The following is an 18,532-nucleotide window of genomic DNA, read 5'->3' as shown; positions in this document are numbered from 1 at the left end:
TACCGAGGGACAGGCACCTGCTCCACGCGACACATGCTTCATCCCTCCCGTCGGCCCCGCGAGGGATGCTGGCGAGCGGCCGCCCATTCAGAGCGGCTGACAGAGGGCAGCGTCACCTGGCTGCCCGGCAGCAGAAACAGGACGCCGCCCCCGCCCCAGACCTGCTGCCCTCCCCAGCCCGAGTTCACTTCTCCCCACCCGTTGCTCTGTGCGCCTCCTTTTCCAGGAGGTCTCCGCTCATCCCAGGGCTAGGGTGGGCATGCAAGGTGTGTTATGAACATGTCGTCAGAACTTCCTATTTATCAGGAGGAAAAACAACAAGCAACATAGATTTTAGCGTTTTGCTGCATTCTAAAGGGAATTTCAGAATCTGTCTTGGCCTCAGTTCCCTCCAAGGAACATATTCAGCATTGAAATGATTTTTGTTTTAAGTTTGACACCTAGCATCTTCACAAGGAGCCTTCATGGTTTCAGTCTCACGTATAAAATTTCCCCCATCCGTAGAGAACGGGGTGGCTGAGGCACTAGACCGGCAGAACCATCACCCTCCTCAAAAAGGAAAAACAAAAAGCAGGAAGTAGTTTTAAGGGTTAATGTTCAAACCTCTGTTCGCCAAAGCAGAACTTTCTGGAATCAAAAGTCACACTTCCACACTCATACCTTTGGCTGGGGCAGTGAGACTTGATATAAAATACTGGGGAAAACCTCAGTGCTGGGCACTCACAGGGAACCTCGCGGTCATCAGCTCCGGACCCTGGAAGGCCCTTGGTCTGGAGCTCTGGCCCTGTGACAGAGGGACAATGACAGCCGTGCAGGCTGCGCTCAGTCTCATCCGCTTCCCACACCACCGTATAAGGCAGCTGTGTCTCTCGGAGTTCAGAGGCGGACTTTGCAGCCAAACGACTAGAGTCGAAGCCCCACCCCTGGCCCTGAGTGACCCCGAGCCACTGGTTTATGCCCCCGCGTCTCAGATTCCTCAACACGAGCACCCAAAGATGATTAACAACGGGGCCCGGGGAGGGTTAAATGCCATAAAGCCTGCAGTGCCGGGCGCACAGCAAGCAGGATTACGGGGCCTGGGCGGGGGGAGAAAAGGCAGCTCGTGGACGGGTGGGGCGAGGCCGGCAGGTCCTTGAGAGAGCTTCCTGCCGGCTGACGCTGTCGCCAAACCCCGAGACGCGATCCCGGGGCTCCGGGAGCCAGCAGCTGTTTTGTGAAGGTCCCCTTTAGAGTTGGTGAATACAACCAGGGCTCCGGCCAAGAAGAGCTCAGATACTTTTTGTGAATGGGCGAAGGCTGGAATTTTCAATGGGAGAATTTCAAATGCACAGAAGTAGCCATCGGGGCAGCACGCACTCCCCTTCCTGGCCCTTTATTAGGGCTCCTAGCGTCTGGAAGGCTCCAGGGCACGCTGGCTGCTTCCGGCTGGGGAAGCCCCTCAGGTCTCCAGCCAATCAAATCCTGGCCAAGGGGCGTGGCCACAGCGTTGCCGGGTGGGGTCAGTGGGGCTAGACCACCGCCCCGTCTCCACACACACACACACACACACACACACACACACACACACACCACCTTCGCTCTGCTTAATTAGCTCAGATCCCTCATCCTTCAGATGAGAATAGAGGTGGCTCGTAACCCAATGCGTCCAATTCAAGGAGAGTGTGCATACAAGACCCTTAGCACACAGGAACACTCCATACGACCTTCTGTACCGTCATCGATGGCCTCACTACCCTACTCAAATCACAATTTTCCGAAATTTTTCTCCAGCCCAAGCATTCTCAAGATCCAAGTTTAAAACAAATTTTTTTTTTTTTTTTAATCCAGGGTCCCTCAGTTGGGTGCTTTTGACCGAGGAGTAGAAATCGGTAGATGGTGTACAGGATATAAGAATGGGAGGGTAGGGGGTGGGGGCCGTACCCTCCAGCCCACGAAAGGATGAGAATGTGAAGTGTGGTTTGTGCGGTGCGGCGCGTGGTTAGAAGATGAAGCCCTTCCTGCCCGCATCTTCTGCCCGCCAGTGAGCCCCAGGGTCTCCCAGAGACCTCAGAGGTGCGCCCCAGAGTGGAACAGGTCCGGACACACTAAACGCTCTCTTGCTCACCTGATATTTTCGCTCAGGAACGTTTAGAGGAGCTCGAACAGGGAAGCGCAAAAGAACGAACGTCTCGCGACTGTTGCTTCAAAGAGAGAGAGAGAGAGGCAGGTCTGGAGAGGTTTTCGGATCTTGTGGCCAGACACAAAGCAGATACGGTGTTTTCAAGGGGTGTACAAGCCACCGTGTGCTGTGCCAGAAACATCCACACACCTCCACTGCCTTCCCTTCCCCCGCCCCAGCCCCTGCCCCCTTGCCTACAGTCTGAGCAGATGACCTAAGAGACAGGCAAGCAACGAACCTATTATCTGGAGGGAAGGCACAGGGCAGGTGCAGGTGTGGTTTTGGCTGAGCAACCATTCTAGGCACTTAGTGATTTGGGGACTTGGAGGCAAGGTCATAAGAAAAGGAGAAGAGAGGAGTGGGGAGCCCCAGGCCCCCTGCCCTAAGAGTAAAATAAATGGGTGAAAGAAGCCAAGAGTGAGGAGAGTGCCAACTCTAACGCCCTTCTTACCTGTCAAGGGGGAATCACACGTGACTGGGCTCTCTGGCAGCCCATGGGAACTGGAAAACCCAGAGTTCATGGCGTCCATGAGCTAATGATGGATGCAGTGCACCTCAGGGCTCTTAGAACAAGATGGCACTGGGTTTTCCCCTAGAGAGGACGCTGTGTGATCTAACGAACAATATCCCTACGAAGAGCAGCTCAGTGTTGGCTGGGCCACGTCTGAGGGCCAGGTCTGAGGACAGCTCTTGAGACAGACTGATGTCATTACAGCCCAGCGAGTTCAGGAAAGTTCAGGAAAAGCCGGTGTGCAGGAGGGCCCAAGATCTGCCCTTCAGCACTCAGCTGTCCACCGATTGCATTTAATCCGAGGAAGCTATTTTGGAGCAATGCTCAGACTGGGGTCCCCTGGAGCCCTTGGGTGCCATGGAAAAGTGTGACCGTCAACATCCCCAGCCCACACACGCACAGGCACACACATGCATACGCCTGGTTTCCCCCAGAAAAGTTCTCCCTTATTTGTTGTATATGCCAAGTTCCTCATGGGATTTTGCTTAAAGCATTCTGCTGAGTAAAAAAAAAAACCCAAAAAACAAACAAACAAAAAAAAAAACAAACAAGGAGGTTGCTGGCTTAAAACTACTGCTTTACAGTTATCTGGGAATTTGGTTGGTGACTATCTGCTAAGCTTAGCTCCTCTCAGCTGAGTCTGTGATGAATGTTGAGGGGCTGCAGGCTCAAGGCCTCCTCCATGAAAAATGTCCAGAGAGCAACTCAGTTAAATGCGGGCCCCTAAGCCTCCTTAGACAGTTGCTGTAAGGATGGGAGTTAGCACCCTTCTGCGGATATGAAAGAGACTTGCACGTACCCATGCCCCATCCCAAAGATGGCCCCACTCCCTTCCTCCGCGAGTTTTGTGAACACCCAACAGAGTTGCCAGATCTAAGGGAAAGCAAAACCCAACGGGATGCCCAGTTAAACTTCAACTGCAGAAAAACAACAAAGAGTCACTTAGTAGAAGTATGTCCCAAATATTGCACGAGGCATACTTATACCTATATATATATCTATCTTTTCACGCGGATATTCAAATTTAACTGGGCGTTCTGTATTTCATCTGGCAACCCTGCCAACAAATATTTACTAGAACCAACTGGAAGCCGAGGGGGCAGGCTCTGAAACGGATGTCGCAAAATGGCAGCCCACAGAGGCGTTCCATTCGGCTCAAGGGTTTCCTTTTTTTAAGTAACCTTTCCAAATAGGTCACTCTCACGAAACACTCTGGATGTCCAGCTTCTCTGGGCAACTGGGAAGGTCTGGTGATACCAGGCCCACGAGCCTGCGTTTTGCAGGCCCCCTTAGAAAGGCGCCGGGCTCGTGGGTTTGTCGCCACCCCCCACCCGGCTCACTTCACCCACTTTTTTTACCTCCCCGGCCCCTGGGGGCTTCTGGCTGGCACCTCCCCAGGAGATGCTCGGGGCTCTCTGAGAAACACCGCCTTCCCGATATCCCTGCACGGTCCCCCACCGGAGTGTCAGTCGGCCAGGGAGGCCCCCCCCTCCCCCGCTCTCTCTCACCGTTGCGTCCCCAGCGCCTGGGAGATGCTCTTCCTTCAGCGAACTGTCCCTGAGGTCTCGAGGACACCAGGGTCGGCAACAGTTAGCCAATCCCAGGGGAAGGGCAAGCGGCAGCAGTGAGGCTGGCTCCCAAGGAGCTCGCAGTCCCCGCCGGGGAGGTTAGTTCGCCGCTGTGGCTTTCGTCATGCCCGGGCTGTTGGGATGCCAAGGTAGAAGCCCACGTCCGTTGAGCCCCTTCCGTCGATCAGGGGGGCTCCGCTTTCACCCAAAGCAGATTTATCCTCCAAGAGAACCGCAGGGTTCCCCCAAAGGCCCCTTGCTGGACAAGCCTCCACCTCTCAGATTCCTCTGGAATCCGGAACAGAGATCCATCCCTATGGAGCTCGGCAGGACAGGGCAGCATGGCCTGGAGGCCATGCCCCCTTCTGCACATGCACATCCCCACCCCACCCCCATCCCTAGGAAAGCCCGACATTTCATCCAAATGGGTGGCATCTGAAAGTTGAGAAAAACCATTTTTCTTTGGCGCAAAAGGGAGAGAAGCGCATGAGCTAAATTGTGTCAATATTCTTCCTGTATTAAAGAGACGAATGTTTGTAGAGACAGTGAGGAGCCAGACGCAAAGCTCAGGTCTCCAGGTGAGCCGGAAGGAAAAGGAGAACAATAGGACGTCAGCGGAAAAGCCAGTTGACAAAAATACCAGCACATGTGTTGTGTATCGAGCATTTAGTATGTGCCAGGCACAGAGCTAAGCGCTCAGTGTGCATCATCCCGTTTAATCTTTACAACAAACCCACGGGGCAGCTCTCGTTTCTGTCCTCCGTCATCAGACGAGGTGTCTGAAGGTCAGAGACGTTAAGCTATTTGTCCGGAGCCACACAGCTGGATAAGACAGGTGCGGCTCATCGCAGATCTGACACCCAGACGAGCACTGCTTCCCCTGCTTTAGGTAATAAACCTCCCGATAAGAAACCAGATACACTTCGGGTGACTTTTCTCTTGAATTTCGAGGAAACACCTCTAGAATACTCTTTTTTTTTTTTTTAAAGAGTTGAGAATCGAGACTATGAAATCTTAAACATGTTGAAACGCTGCCATTCACAATTCAGCCCTGGAACTGGAGCTGACCCAACCACATTCCCACTCTGCAGAAAATAGAGGTGAGCTCTCAGGAAGCTTGAAAGCTAACCACATTGTGGTGGAATAAGAAACAGGAACCATATTCGCTTTTGAGACAAGGTCACAATAATTCCAAGACAACAAAATTAGCGTTAGAAAAACCAAAGCTATCCTAGGTAAGGGACATTTTTGGAAGATGGAACCCTCTTCTCAACCAACACCCTTATTCTAAGGCTGGAAGGTGGTTACTACCCAGAGCAGGACGTTACCGGGATAGAGTGTCCTGAGGGCTCCCCCAGCTTTGCCAGCCTGCCAAGTGGGCACGAGTGGGAGACTGGTCATTTATTCATCTATATATATATATATACATGTAGCGTGATTTTTGTCCCAGGACCACCTTGCGATGTAAGGTGACAGAGGAGATACCAGGATGGTCCCTAGCTGTTGTAGGAACATTGTGCTCCTCTGAGATGTGAAGCTCCCCGGAACTTCAGGCCGTGTCTGGGCATAACAGAATGTGGCAGATGGTACCCCAGCTAAGAGCAAAGCCTGAGCCTGCTCCCAGCCCTCCAGCCCGAGCTTAGAGGCTGGGTGTCTAGGATCTCCTTGGTGCAGAAAGGTTCTCTCCACATTCTTTACAAAGTGTAGCTTGGCCATCCCCTTTCTCCACTGCGTGCCTTGTGTCTTTAGAGGGAGGGAATCACCGCGACCATCCTGAAAAAGACAGGACGTGTAAAATCTGCTTTTCAGTCCTGCTCACTCGTAAAAGAGTCTCCATTTCTAGCAAGCCTCAGAAATGGCACCCCCTTCCCTTCCGAGGCCCTGCGGGTTTTGGTTTTCCCTCCTTTGTAATGCCATTCAGTGATTCTGTACTGTCTCCCACTGCAGCTAAAAGTCATTTATAGTTTGGGGGGAGTTGGATGCTAAAATGGAAAACCTAGTTAACACATGCCAGCCTCCACACGGAGCGATGGGAGAGTGGACAAAAAGGTACTGTCCCAGCCCTCGTTTATTCGAGGAATATTTACTGAGAGCCTGCAACGTGGCAGGTACTGTCCAGGTGTTGGGGTTCAATCAGGAATTCCCAGGCGGGGTAAGGTCACCCCTTGAGGGGGCGAAATTTATTTTTTTAATATATAAAGCGCACACACACACACACACACATAGAGTGCTATCTGTCCTATTAAAATTTCATGGGAGTAGAGCAATTAGAAACTTGTCTAAGAAGACTCCTTAGTGGGGGACAATAATGGAAACAAGGGTGAGCACTGTGGGGTTAGATCAAAGGAGAAACACACAAAATCCCCCCCCCCCCTCCTTTCTAGCTTACACTCTCCGGCATTTTTTTTTTTTTTCAGTAAATACAATAATGATGCAATAACTACCTTGCACGCGATGTTTTGGGAACAAAGGTCAGCTGCCTGAGTTCATGAGCATATTTCACAAGGACTCACCCAGTGCAAGGGCCAGGCAGGGCCTCCCCAAAGAGGAGCTGCTTAAGCAGAGCCCTGAGGCCGGGTGGCAACAAACAGAAGGGGCCTTTCTAGAGCCCACGGCTTCCAGTTGCCTGAGGCGGCCACCCGGTGTGTCCCGAGTTCATTTCCAGCTGGGTGTCACTATCTAAATGCCCAGATTCTGTCCCTGCCCGTTCGTTCCAAAGGTGAGGCATGTGGTTCCCAGACGTCTAAGCCCTAATGCATGGCGCTCGCCAGTGGCACTGCGTGATTTCCCAGCCCTTCCTCGCACGTGTCTCAGCGTCCTCCTTTTCCCAGGTCGGCCCTCTGCCCTCTGCTCCCCGCCAACCTCATCAGGCCAGGGCACGGGTGCTCGGGAACCATCCAGGGCCGGCAATCTTACTGAAAATCAAATCAAAAGGGTTGTAAAGGAAAGGTGGCTTGGGGGAGGGTTTTGACATTCGCTGTCTGTTTTCATTGTCGCTGGGCATTCCGACCAAGATTTCCTATGTAGGTTCTTGTAGGGAAGCTAGCTCTTCTCACCCTGAAATGATTTTCGATGCGGTCTCAAAGCACATTTAAGGCCCCTGTCAGCCACTGGCGCAGGCCTCAGGAGGTGGTTTTTATACCTCCCGAGTGCAGAGAGCTCCACAGATGGGCCTAGCAGCCCCTTCCTTTAAAATCCACCCAGAATCTTCTCAGTCCCTGAGGAAGACAGGATGGCTACTCTGGCCCCTATTTGACAGATGGGGAAACCGAGGGTCATAGAGTAAGTGGCCGAGCTGAAACCTGACCACCCACCAGCCCCCTTCCCAACCCCCCCCCCCCACCCAAGGGCATGTGTCCTCATGATTGGAGTCCAAAACTTGCAGGAAATAGGGCTGGAATTTGAAGCCTGTTGGAAAGAAACCTTCAAGCTACGATCCCATGTACATTACACAGAAATGTGCCAGAGGGAGATTCTTGGGGGGCAACTAGTGGGAACCTGCTCAGAAGTGGGGAGGGGGGCTTTTACAGGGATACAGGAGTGCGTGCGTCAGAAAAACCAAGGACTGAGAGGAGGTCTGGCCTCAAAAGGGAACTGGTAAGCCTCAGGTCCCAGGCATCATCTCCCTACCGCACCCCTTCTCTGCGTCTCCCTGTACCTGCTCATCTCGACTTTCTCCAGTCATACGTGATGGGAAGAGATGACCTCACCATTCCCCCCTCCCCGGCCCCAGCTTAAAGGACCGACTCAGGGAGCAAGTAACATCTCAGAGCCGATACCCCCAAATCCTGGGCGTGATCATCTGAAAAGCACAGCCCGTGCCAAGCATCCAATCAACTGTGACCAGGGACAGCGCCACACGAGGTGTCGGGGAGGAGGGGCAGCGCTCAGAAAAGACCTAGACAGGCCCCTCCAACATCAGAGACGTAAGACACAGGCACTTAGGTGACAGCTTTCCAGGAGACAGAGATTCCATCACAATGAATGTGCCCATCATAAGAAGCTCGTAGTTTTCAAAACCACAAAACTGTAAAAAAGGGGGAAATGTTATTTGTATATCTGGAAGCGTGCACAACGAAACATTGTGATGCTTACCTTCGGGTAGTGTGATCATGGTGAATCGTTTTAGCTTCTTTTTTCTTTCAAGTTTATTTATTTTTGAATGAGAGAGGGCAGAGGAGGGGCAGAGAGATAGAGGGACAGAGAATTTCAAGCGGGCTCTGCACTGACAGCAGAGAGCCAGACGCGGGGCTCGAACTCACAAACTATGAGATCATGACCTGAGCCAAAGTCGGATGCATAACCGACTGAGCCACCCAGGTGCCCCTCACTTTAGTTTCTTTTTATGTATCTCTTTCTCTCCCTCCCTCCCTCTCTCCCTCTCTCTCTATAATTATTAGTATATATATATATATATATATATATATATACACATATATAATAGTATATATATAATAGTATATTAGTATAGTATATAGTATATTATATATAATATAATATATATATTATATATAGTAATAGTATATATAGTATATATATAGTATATATAATATATAATATTAATAAATATAATATATATAAATATGATTAATATATATGGATGATTTTTTACAGCAAACATTTTTCTTTCAGTAAAAAAAAAAAAAAAATCATTTGAGTGGAACATTTTGAGATCTTGCCCCAATTACAGAATCTGTGCTTGTGTTTCTCTTGTCATTGAAGGTCGGAGCCAGAAAAGCCACCCAAAAGATGGACCAAGAAAGGGAGACACCGAAGGGAGAAACATCCAGCAAATCGAGCCAGAGCCTTCTGTTTTCCAAGCCCGGTAGCAGGAACTAGCCATCCCGTCGGGCCTTGCGTGATGCTCCGTGAGTCCCGTATGTGACCCTTCTGTGTCAAAATACTAAGATGCTCTTATAGGACTTTAAAGGTTGTTACCCCAGAATGTTGCTTCCTAGACTGATATTTGCGCGATGCTGTATTTTGGAAGGTGCAGGGAGAGGGGTTCTGTTTGAAATTACTTACACGGGTATACACCCTCAGGCGCATGAAAAACCTAAGTTTGAAGCAGACTCCTAGGCCCGGCGGACACAGTTCTGGGGTTCCACCTTTGAGTCGTGAGGTACCCACACATCCACCTCCGCAGAGCTCCAAGAAACCCACAGCTGGCAAAACGCAAGACGGGTACTGGGGCCACGGGACAGAATGGCACCCTCGGGTCTGAGGCTGTCTGTGGTACAGCACTTCATATTGAGTTTATTATAATAAAACGAGCGTGCCCAGTTGTCTTACCACGTCTGTAATAATGTGGCACTCTTCTCACCTAACCCCACCCCCCAAACTCTGGGAGGTAAATTGTATCATGATCCCCATTTTACAGATGCAGAAGGCCCAGAGAGGTTAAAGTGCCTGTCTAGATTCACAAGTGGGGCCTGGACCCTGGTTTCTGATTCCCCTCCCATACTGCCCGTTCTGCTATCCCAGTTTTGCAGGAGCCAGTCACCCAGGACAGACCAAGTACCCAGGCGCCCAAGGGCACACAATGCCCAGGGGGACACACCCCTTTTTCGCAGGGTTTGGAGAAACCCTCATTTTTCTTGCTCCCGTGTTCTGCCCTCTCTCCGTCCATCTGTCCGCTTGCCGCCTTTCTGGTGTGGCCGGGACAGCCAAACAAAATGGGAGGAAGAGCCAGAAGTCACGAATGCCATTTCTTTTTTTTATTATTATTATTATTTTTAAGAAGACACAAGAAAAATATTTTGATATTTTAAAGCCAAATGGATTCTTTATACCGATTAAAACCGGAAGGAGATAGGGTATGTTCTTTGTGTGATATTCCACTGAAAGCACATCTTACGCAGGGCTAGGAGCTAAAGACAGTGAGAAAGGTATATACCTGGCCTTAAAAACACTCCCGAAGATCCTGGAAATTTTCCATAAAGAACATGGTATGACTTAATACTGTACCACATCCCCAAAGTCCAAAACAAGTTTTTCTCTAGCACCAGAAAAGATCACTTAGGCAGGCAGCCGTTCCAGTAGCTGGCTCATATCTGGAAGCCAAATCGTGTGGGAAAAGATGTTTTTGTTGGTTGCACACGTGTATTTGAATTTGCGTAAGGTAAACGCAATGCCTGTATGACTTCACTGTATTTTACGCCTTCTGAGGACACGTTGATTTTTACCCTATCACATTACAGCCCGCCATGGCAATCTCTTCTCTCCACTCCTCGAACTAGATACACCGTTTTGAGGGTGTCTCCCTGAAAACGCACCACCAACCCCCTCCACCAATCAGATTTGCCCTGCCTAATGCGGTTCTTTTGGCCACACCCTATTGGCTGAGCAGTACATCCCCAAGCCGGGCCAGACCAATCAGCTTTCTCTTCTAACTCAAGCTGGGCTAATGCTATCTTTGCCATTGGTGCTTGAAAGATGGCCACTGGGATGCCACACAGATCGTTCCTTAACGGCACTGGAGCTGAAAGTCGATGCAGTTCCAGGGCTGGAGTGGCCATTTCCCCACTCGTGCCCAGAGAAACAAAAACCAGCCTTCAGAAGGAGAAGGGTGGGGTAGATACACAACAAGAAAGACAAGAAACCAGGACTCCCAGAGAGACAGTGACGTGGACACCACAAGCCCCCTAGTCATCGCCTTCCTCCACCGTATGGGCTGAAGCCTGAAGGCCTTGATTGCACAGCCTCCCTTGCAACTAGAGCTGGCCATGCTGTTCAGTTCTGGCCAATGACCTGTGAGCCAAGGCCCGTGGGGAGGACTTACCTTCTGTAATAAAAGGCAAGTCTCCATTAGGAAAGAGTATTTTGCCCTTTGTCCCTTTGCCTTGTCTCCTTTTTCATCCCTGGAGCTCAGGCTTGGAGCTGGAACGGCCATCTTGGGCAACGTCAGGCAACCGGCAAGAGGCCGGCGCTCACCTCCGAGGACAGAGGAGTGAAGGACAAGGAAGGCCTGGCAAGTGCCTGGCGGCCGCCCTGAACTCCACGCCGTGCCTGCATTGCCTCCCTCTGTACCTGTTGCTGTGTCGCACAAACCCCTGTTTGAGCCACCGCAGGCAGGTGCACCCGTTTGTGCCATGGCACAAACCGATCAAAACTTAGTGATGGAAAGTGACAAAGATTTATTCTTTCTCGTGGGTCCGTGTGTCGAGCCATGATTCCACGGCACTTGTACTGATCTGGGCTGGCTTGGCTGCAGCTGGATGGTTTAGGGTGACCCCACTTACATGCCTGGTCGCTGGTAGGCAAGTTGGGTGAAGGGGGTGGCTCCCATACAGGGGCAGTTTTGCACCCCTCCCCCCAGGGAACACTAGGGCAACATCTGGACACAGTTTGGGTCGTCATGACTGGAGGGGTGCGGCACTACCGTCATCTAGAGGGTAGAGGCCAAGGATGCTGCTGAACGTCCCAGAGTGCACAGAACGGCCTCCCCACAGCAAAAACCCACTTGATCCAAAGTGTCAGTAGTACCAAGAATGAGAAATTCTGCTCTAGAGAGGCCTCACCCGGGACCGTTTGGTTCTGTTTGTCATGGCCTCTCATCACTGAGCAGGCCAGACCAGGCCTTTTCACAGGGCGGTGGGCACGCATTCCCAGAGCAGCAGGAGAGAGCAAGCCCCAAAGCACAAATACTTATCAAGTGTCTGTGCCTAGTGTTGGTCAACATCCCATCAAACAAAAGCAAATCACACGGCCAGAGTCATTTTGGGAGGGACTCCAAATTTTTACAGTCTGCCCACATTCGGTTTTCTGTTATTTGAAGCTGAAGGCATTCCAAGGACACAGATTGATTACCTTGATTGCTGACGACTGTCTGGTTCCCAGTTTTTTTTCTTGGGGAAGGCCAATTTCAATGCCTGCCCTTGGGTTCCACTAGGACCCTTTGTATCACTTAAGATTCTTTGGTTGCCAACAACAGAAACCTCCTGTAGCTCACTTCCGCAGAAAGGGAGTTTACTCACAGAAAATGAGGAAGCTTAAGAATCAAAGGACAAACAAAGCAGAAGAGCCAGGGCGGTCAGGAGCCGGCTTTTCTTCCCCCATGGATGCCCGCCTTTCCCTTCAGCCGGTTTGACTTTCTGTTATTTGCAACCAACATCTCCTTTACCGAGACACTGCCTCCCCTGGCGGCTGGGAGAAGCTGCCTGCAGCCTCTCCCCCGGGGTGGTATTAAGGTACAACAGGGTACCTGCGGTCCCCAAAGCCTCCCAATCTTCTGGTCCCCCAAGAAGCTAAGGCAAACAACTTCCTTCCACCCTCGCCAATGGTGGCCTGTTTGGATTCTTGGATTCGTGACTTCACAGATAAGATGCCCTTCTCTAGCAGCTTTTGGCAAAGCCACCCATGCCTGCTGCTGTGAAAACCAGAGTCATGAGCGTCTGCAGAAAAAAATAGCTTCCAGATCTGCATTCCAAAGCGTGCTCCTGGTAAGTTGGAATGGTTTCCAGTTTTTCTGGGTCTCAGGAATGAAACTAACGAGGAGAGGAAACCCCAAACCCGCTAATGCTAACGTACGTATCCCCCTGTTTCGTGCTGAGGCCTCCTGACACAGGAGGTGGGGCGCCCAGGGAGGGCAGACCATTTCGGCGCATCAAACCTGCACTCGTTTCCATCAAGATGTGCCATTCGCGTCCGTGTGCTCGGTGTCCCAAGCTATTTGGGGCCAATTCGTGACCCAACGCGCCTGCTTTGGTTTTTAAACATGTTGTTCCCCCAGGAACCCACCACGACGCCTCTGCCTGTATCCTATGGCAGGAAGCAGTAGAAGGCCCCCCATTTTGAGTTTCCTCTCCTCTTGAGCCTGTTGCTTTCGTTCCTAAGACCCTACGCTATTGGAGGCAGAAATTTCATCTTCCGGATGACTGTGGTTTTATCGTCATAGAAATCAGGAGTGCTGTTTGATAAATCACTTTTTAATTTTTTACTTAATTAAAAAAAAATTTTTAACATTTATTCACTTTTGAGAGACAGGCAGAGTCAGAGTGCGAGCGGGGGAGGGGCAGAGAGAGAGGGAGACACAGAATCCGACGCGGGGCTCAAACCCACGAACCGTGAGATCATGACCTGAGCCGAAGTGGGAGGCCTAACCAACTGAGCCACCCAGGCGTCCCGATAAATCACTTTTTTAAGTATAGTCGGCACCCGATGTTCACTAGCCACCACCTGTCACCATACATCACTATTACAATATCATGGACTGTATTCCTTATGTCCCCGTGACCTGTTCATTCCATAACTGGAAGTCTGGATCTCCCACTCCCCTGCGCCCATTTTGCCCATCCCCCACCCTCTGGCAACCATCCATTTCCTCTCTATTTATAGGGTCTGCTTCTGCTTTTTGTTTGTTTGTTCATTTGTTTTTTACTTCGGAGAGAGAGGAGAGAACGAGCAGAAGAGGGGCAGAGAGAGAGGGGGACAGAAGGTCCAAAGAGGGCCCCGTGCTGACAGCAGAGAGCCCGACGCAGGGCTCGAACTCACCAACAGCAAGATCATGACCTGAGCCAAAGTGGGATGCTTAACCGACTGAGCCACCCAGGCGCCCCTGTTTGTTTGTCTTTAGATTCCACTTCTGTTTCTTTCTTAGTCTGACATATTTCACTCAGCATAATACCTCTAGGTCCATCCACATCGTCTCAAAAGTGGTGATCCCATCCTTTTCGCGACTGCATGATATTTTGTTTTATATATATATATATACATATCATCTACTGATGGACACTTAGGTTGCTTCTGTGTCTTGGCTATGGGAAATAATATTGCAACAAACACAGGGATACAAATATCTTTTTGATTTAGCGTTTTCATTTTCTTTGGGTAAATACTCAATAGCGGAATTTTTGAATAACGTGGTATTTCTACTTTTAATTGAGGAACCTCCGTACTGTTTCCACAGTGGCTGCACCACTCCACCTCCCCACCAACCGTGTACCAGGGTACCTTTTCCTCCTCACCAGTACTTGGTTATTTCTTATCAGCCATTCTAACAGGTGGCAAGCGATATCTCATTTTTGTCTTGATTTGCATTTCCCTGATGATGAGTGATGTTAAGCATCTTTTCGTGTGTCTGTTGGCCATCTGAACGTCTTCTTTGGAAAAATGTCTACGCAGGTCTTCTGCATTTTTTAATTACATAGTTTATTTTTTTTAATGTTTGTTTATTTTTGAGAGAGACAGAGACAGAGTGTGAATGGGTTGGGGCAGAGAGAAGGAGGCACAGAATCCGAAGCAGGTTCCAGGCTCCGAGCTGTCAGCACAGAGCCCGACGTGGAGCTTGAACTCACGAGCTATGGAAACATGACCTGAGCTGAAGTCGGACGCTCAACCGACTGAGCCATCCAGGAGCCCCCTACATAGTTTATTTTTTAAGTTTATTTGTTTATTTTGAGATAGAACCAGAGGGGAAGGGGCAGAGAGAGAAGGGGACAGAGGATCCAAAGTGGGCTCTGTGCTGAGGGGCAGAGAGCCCGATGCGGGGCTGAAACTCACAAACCATGAGATCATGACCTGAGCCACCCAAGCGCCCCCAGAGGGTTGTCTTGTTTTGTTCTGTTTGGTGTTATGTTGTGTAGGGTTCTTTATGTATTTTGGGTATTAACCCTTTAAAGGATATATGTCATTTGCAAATATCTTATTTAGTAGATTGCCTTTTTGTTTTGTTGATTCCTTTGCTGTGCCAAAGCTTTTTATTTTGGTGTTGTCCCAATTGTTTATTTTTGCTTCTGTTGCCCTTGCCTCAGAAGTTGTGTCTAGAAAGATGTTGCTACAGCTGACGTCAAAGAAATTACTGCTTGTGCTGTCTCCTAGGATTTTTAAGGTTTCAGGTTCCACGTTTAAGACTTTAATCCACTTTGAGTTTATTTTTGTGTAGGGTGCTAAAAGGTGGCCCAATTTCTGGGGCACTTGGATGGCTCAGCCAGTTAAGCATCCAACTCTTGGTTTCAGCACAGGTCATGATCTCATGGTTCATGGGATCAAGCCCCACGTCAGACTCTGTGCTGACACTGCAAAGCCCGCTTGGGACCCTCTCTCTCTCCCTCTCTCTCTCAAAAATAAATAAAATAAAATAAATTTTAAAACGTGGTGCAGTTCCATTCTTTTGCATGTAGCCGTCTGGTTTTCCCAACACCATTGTTGAAGAGCCTGTCTTTTTCCCATTGTACATTCTTGCCTCCTTTGTCATAGATTAATTGGCCGTATGATCATGGGTTTATTTCTGGGCTCTCAATTCTGTTCTTTCGATCTGTGTGTCTGTTTTTGTGCCAGTACCATACTGCTTTGATTACCACAGCTTTGTAATGTAGTATGAAATCTGGGATCGGGATACCCTTAGCTTGGATTTTCTTTCTCAAGATTGCTTTGGCTTTTGTGGTCCCATACAAATTTTAGTATTACTCTAGTTTTATGAAAAATGCTGTTGGTATTTTGATAAGGATTGCACTGAATCCTTAGACTGTTTTGGGTAGGGGCACCTGGGTAGCTCAGTCAGTTAAGCGACCAACTTCGGCTCAGGTCATGATCTCATGATTTTTAAAAAAATTTTTTTTAATGTTTACTTATTTTTGAGACAGAGAGAGACAGAGCATGAATGGGGGAGGGTCATTCAGACCGTGAGATCATGACCTGAACCAAAGTCCGAAGCTCAACCGACTGAGCCACCCAGGCGCCCCAACGATTTTTTAGTTCAAACTCCACATCGGGCTCTGTGCTGACAGTTCGGAGCCTGGAACCTGCTTCGGATTCTGTGTCTCCTTCTCTCTTTGCCCCTCCCCCCTCTCAAAAATAAATAAGCATTTTTTAAAAAGATTGCTTGGGGTAACGTGGATATTTTAACAATATTCTTCCAATCCCTGAGCATGGAATATTTTTCCATTTGTATCATCTTCAATCTCTTTCATCAGCATTTTATAGTTTTCAGAGTAGAGGTCTTTCAGTTCTTTGGTTAGGTATTTTATTATTTTTTGGTGCAATTGTAAATGGTGTTGTTTTCTTAATCTCTCTTTGTGACTGATGAATCACTTTTGTGGTTAAACAACCAGCCTTCATTCCTTCAGGCAGCACATACTGGGTACCTACTATGTGGTACCACATAGTGGCTAGACCTCGTGGCCTTGACCTTGGCTGCCCCTTCATATTCTGATCTGCTGCTCTCCTGGAGAGGAGCTAGAATCATTAACTTACTGGGTATGTTGCACGGGAGAGTTCACCTTTGATGTCCACACCCTCTTTTGGGGCTTCCTATGGGATTACTGCTGGGCATTCTGTACAGAGAGCTGCCTGCAGTGATGACCCTCTCCCGGGAGTTTCTTTGTCCCTTTCAGCAGTTGAAGTTCAATAGCTAATAATAGCAAACTTTTTTATACTGTCCTTGCCAACCATCAAACACTCCCTGTGCTAAGCACAGTCCAGACATTATCCCACTTAGTGCTGGCTGCGTGTATCACTCCTGTCTTACCTGTGAAAGCGATGAGTAAGGAAGGAACTCGCCCCAGAACAAGAGCCTCAGAACCCAGACGTCTTACTCTTAACTGCTCTAATATATCCCTTTCCTCAGGGAAGTCCAGAAACCAGCTGGTTCTTTACCACTCAGAGACGATAGGGTCGGCAAACTTTTTCTGTAAAGGGCCAGACAGCAAAAACCCTTTTCTTGTAAAGGGCCATTCACTTCAGGGACCACCGGGTCTCTGTCACCACTATTCAACTCTGCCATCGCAGCATGATATCTAAACAAATGAGCGTGGCCGTGTCCTAATAAAGCTTTGTTTATAAAAGTAGTCAGTGGGCCAGATTTGCCCATCTCTGTGTTAAACCCTCCCCCAGACTAGATTATTAACATCGGTGTGGCTCTTGCCTGCCACTTGACTCCCAGGAAGCGGGACTATCATCATGTCTGTCACTGAGAGCATTTTGAGATTTTACCATGCACCACACACTAAACACTTCAGATACATTATCTCATTTAATCCTCTCAAGTGCTCTGGGACGAGATAGTTATTGCCATCTTATAGACAGTGCAACTGAGGCCAGAAAGGCAGAGGAACTTACCCGAGGCCACCCACCCTGGGATTTTCAAACCCAGTTCCTAGCCACGAAACCACACCACCTTTCACAGTTGGAGCCCGGCAGCTGGAGAGAAAGGAGTTTTTCCAGTGAGTCTGGAAGACCTGCCTTCTGCAGGACCAAACCTGAAAGAATGATGTCTTCAGGACATGCCCCTTCCTCCAGGCATCTGCGTTTATCAGCCACCTCCTGAAAGAGCCATCTGCTTTCCTCAGTTAATACCCTAGGTCAGGTGCCCCTGGCCCACGCACTATGCTCTCCCTTTCAGTTGACATTGCCTACCTCTACGCTGTGCTAATCTTACGATATCCCTTGCAAGTCTCCCAAATCCTCGGGTGCCCCTGCAGCAGTCACATGCAGTGTTTATCTGTTCCTTCCAATTTGTTTCTTCCACCTTATCTGCTGAGCAGAGAACTAATAAATGACCAAGGACCAGCAGGTCACCGGGCCCCGATCCCTCTCTGATGCCGCTGACGCTAGGGCACAGACACTTGAGAGGCTTGTTTTTCCAGAGCTCCTGCTAACTTTTGTGTTGAGTCATGTGGATGCAGAGAAGTGTCATTTTAGCAGCTTCTCTTTCTTGGCAGTGACCTTGAGACCGAAAAATGGGCCACCGGATGCTCTGGAGGGGACACCGAGAAAATGCCTCGTCTGCCCCAAGCCCGCAGGCAGAGCATGCCATCATGCATTCACCCGACCACGAGTTCTCATGGCACCTGGGTGGCTTGGTCGGTTAAGCGTCGGAGTCTTCGTTTCAACTCAGGTCATGATCTCACGGTTGTGGGATAGAGCCCCATATTTTGGCTCTGAGCTGACAGCATGGAGTCCGTTTAGGATTCTCTCTCTCCCTCTCTCTCTGCCCCTCCCCCTCTTGTGTGTGTGTATGTGTGTGTGCGCGCACGCTCTCCAAATAATAAATAAGTAAACTTAAAAAAAAAAAAAAAAAGATTTCTCCAGCAGTATCTTGGACCAGGCACCACGCTGGGCACTGAAGAGCCAAAGTTGACCCAGACAGACAGGTCCTTTGCCCCAGGAGGTTGTGTCAGCGGTGGGGAGGGGGGTAAAGGGTGTCAGACACTTTACGAACAACTTCGTTGTGGGTTGTAACAAGTGCTACAGTCCAGCTAAAACCGTTGTCACCTCTCTGTCCCCCAGCGTGGTGTCCAGCAAATCTCACTCTTCCAACGGGCACCTCCCAGCCTTCCACCCTTTGCCAGTGACCAA

General features: G+C 49.6%; 1 protein-coding gene across 6 annotated transcripts in view; it reads left to right on the top strand.

Annotated features, from left to right (window-relative positions):
* FHAD1 (forkhead associated phosphopeptide binding domain 1) overlaps positions 1-9,513 on the top strand; it is a 120,078-nt gene extending 110,565 nt beyond the window's left edge. For 5 of the 6 annotated variants that reach the window (XM_019461458.2, XM_053898934.1, XM_053898933.1 and 2 more), the window contains one exon: positions 8,960-9,513. In XM_019461458.2, the coding sequence (XP_019317003.2) occupies positions 8,960-9,076 (117 nt within the window). In that variant the 3' untranslated portion in view covers positions 9,077-9,513. Of the gene's footprint in view, positions 1-2,121; positions 2,203-4,761; positions 4,816-8,959 lie in introns of all 6 variants that reach the window. The other variant, XM_053898935.1, reaches the window with a different exon arrangement.
* The last annotated feature ends 9,019 nt before the right edge of the window (positions 9,514-18,532 follow it).

This window comes from Panthera pardus, unplaced genomic scaffold (genome assembly GCF_024362965.1).
Source record: "Panthera pardus isolate Hobbes unplaced genomic scaffold, ASM2436296v1 HiC_scaffold_11, whole genome shotgun sequence".
Taxonomy (NCBI): Eukaryota; Metazoa; Chordata; class Mammalia; order Carnivora; family Felidae; genus Panthera; species Panthera pardus.
Note: the sequence above shows the minus strand (reverse complement) of the source record. Positions and strands in the feature narration are given on the sequence as shown.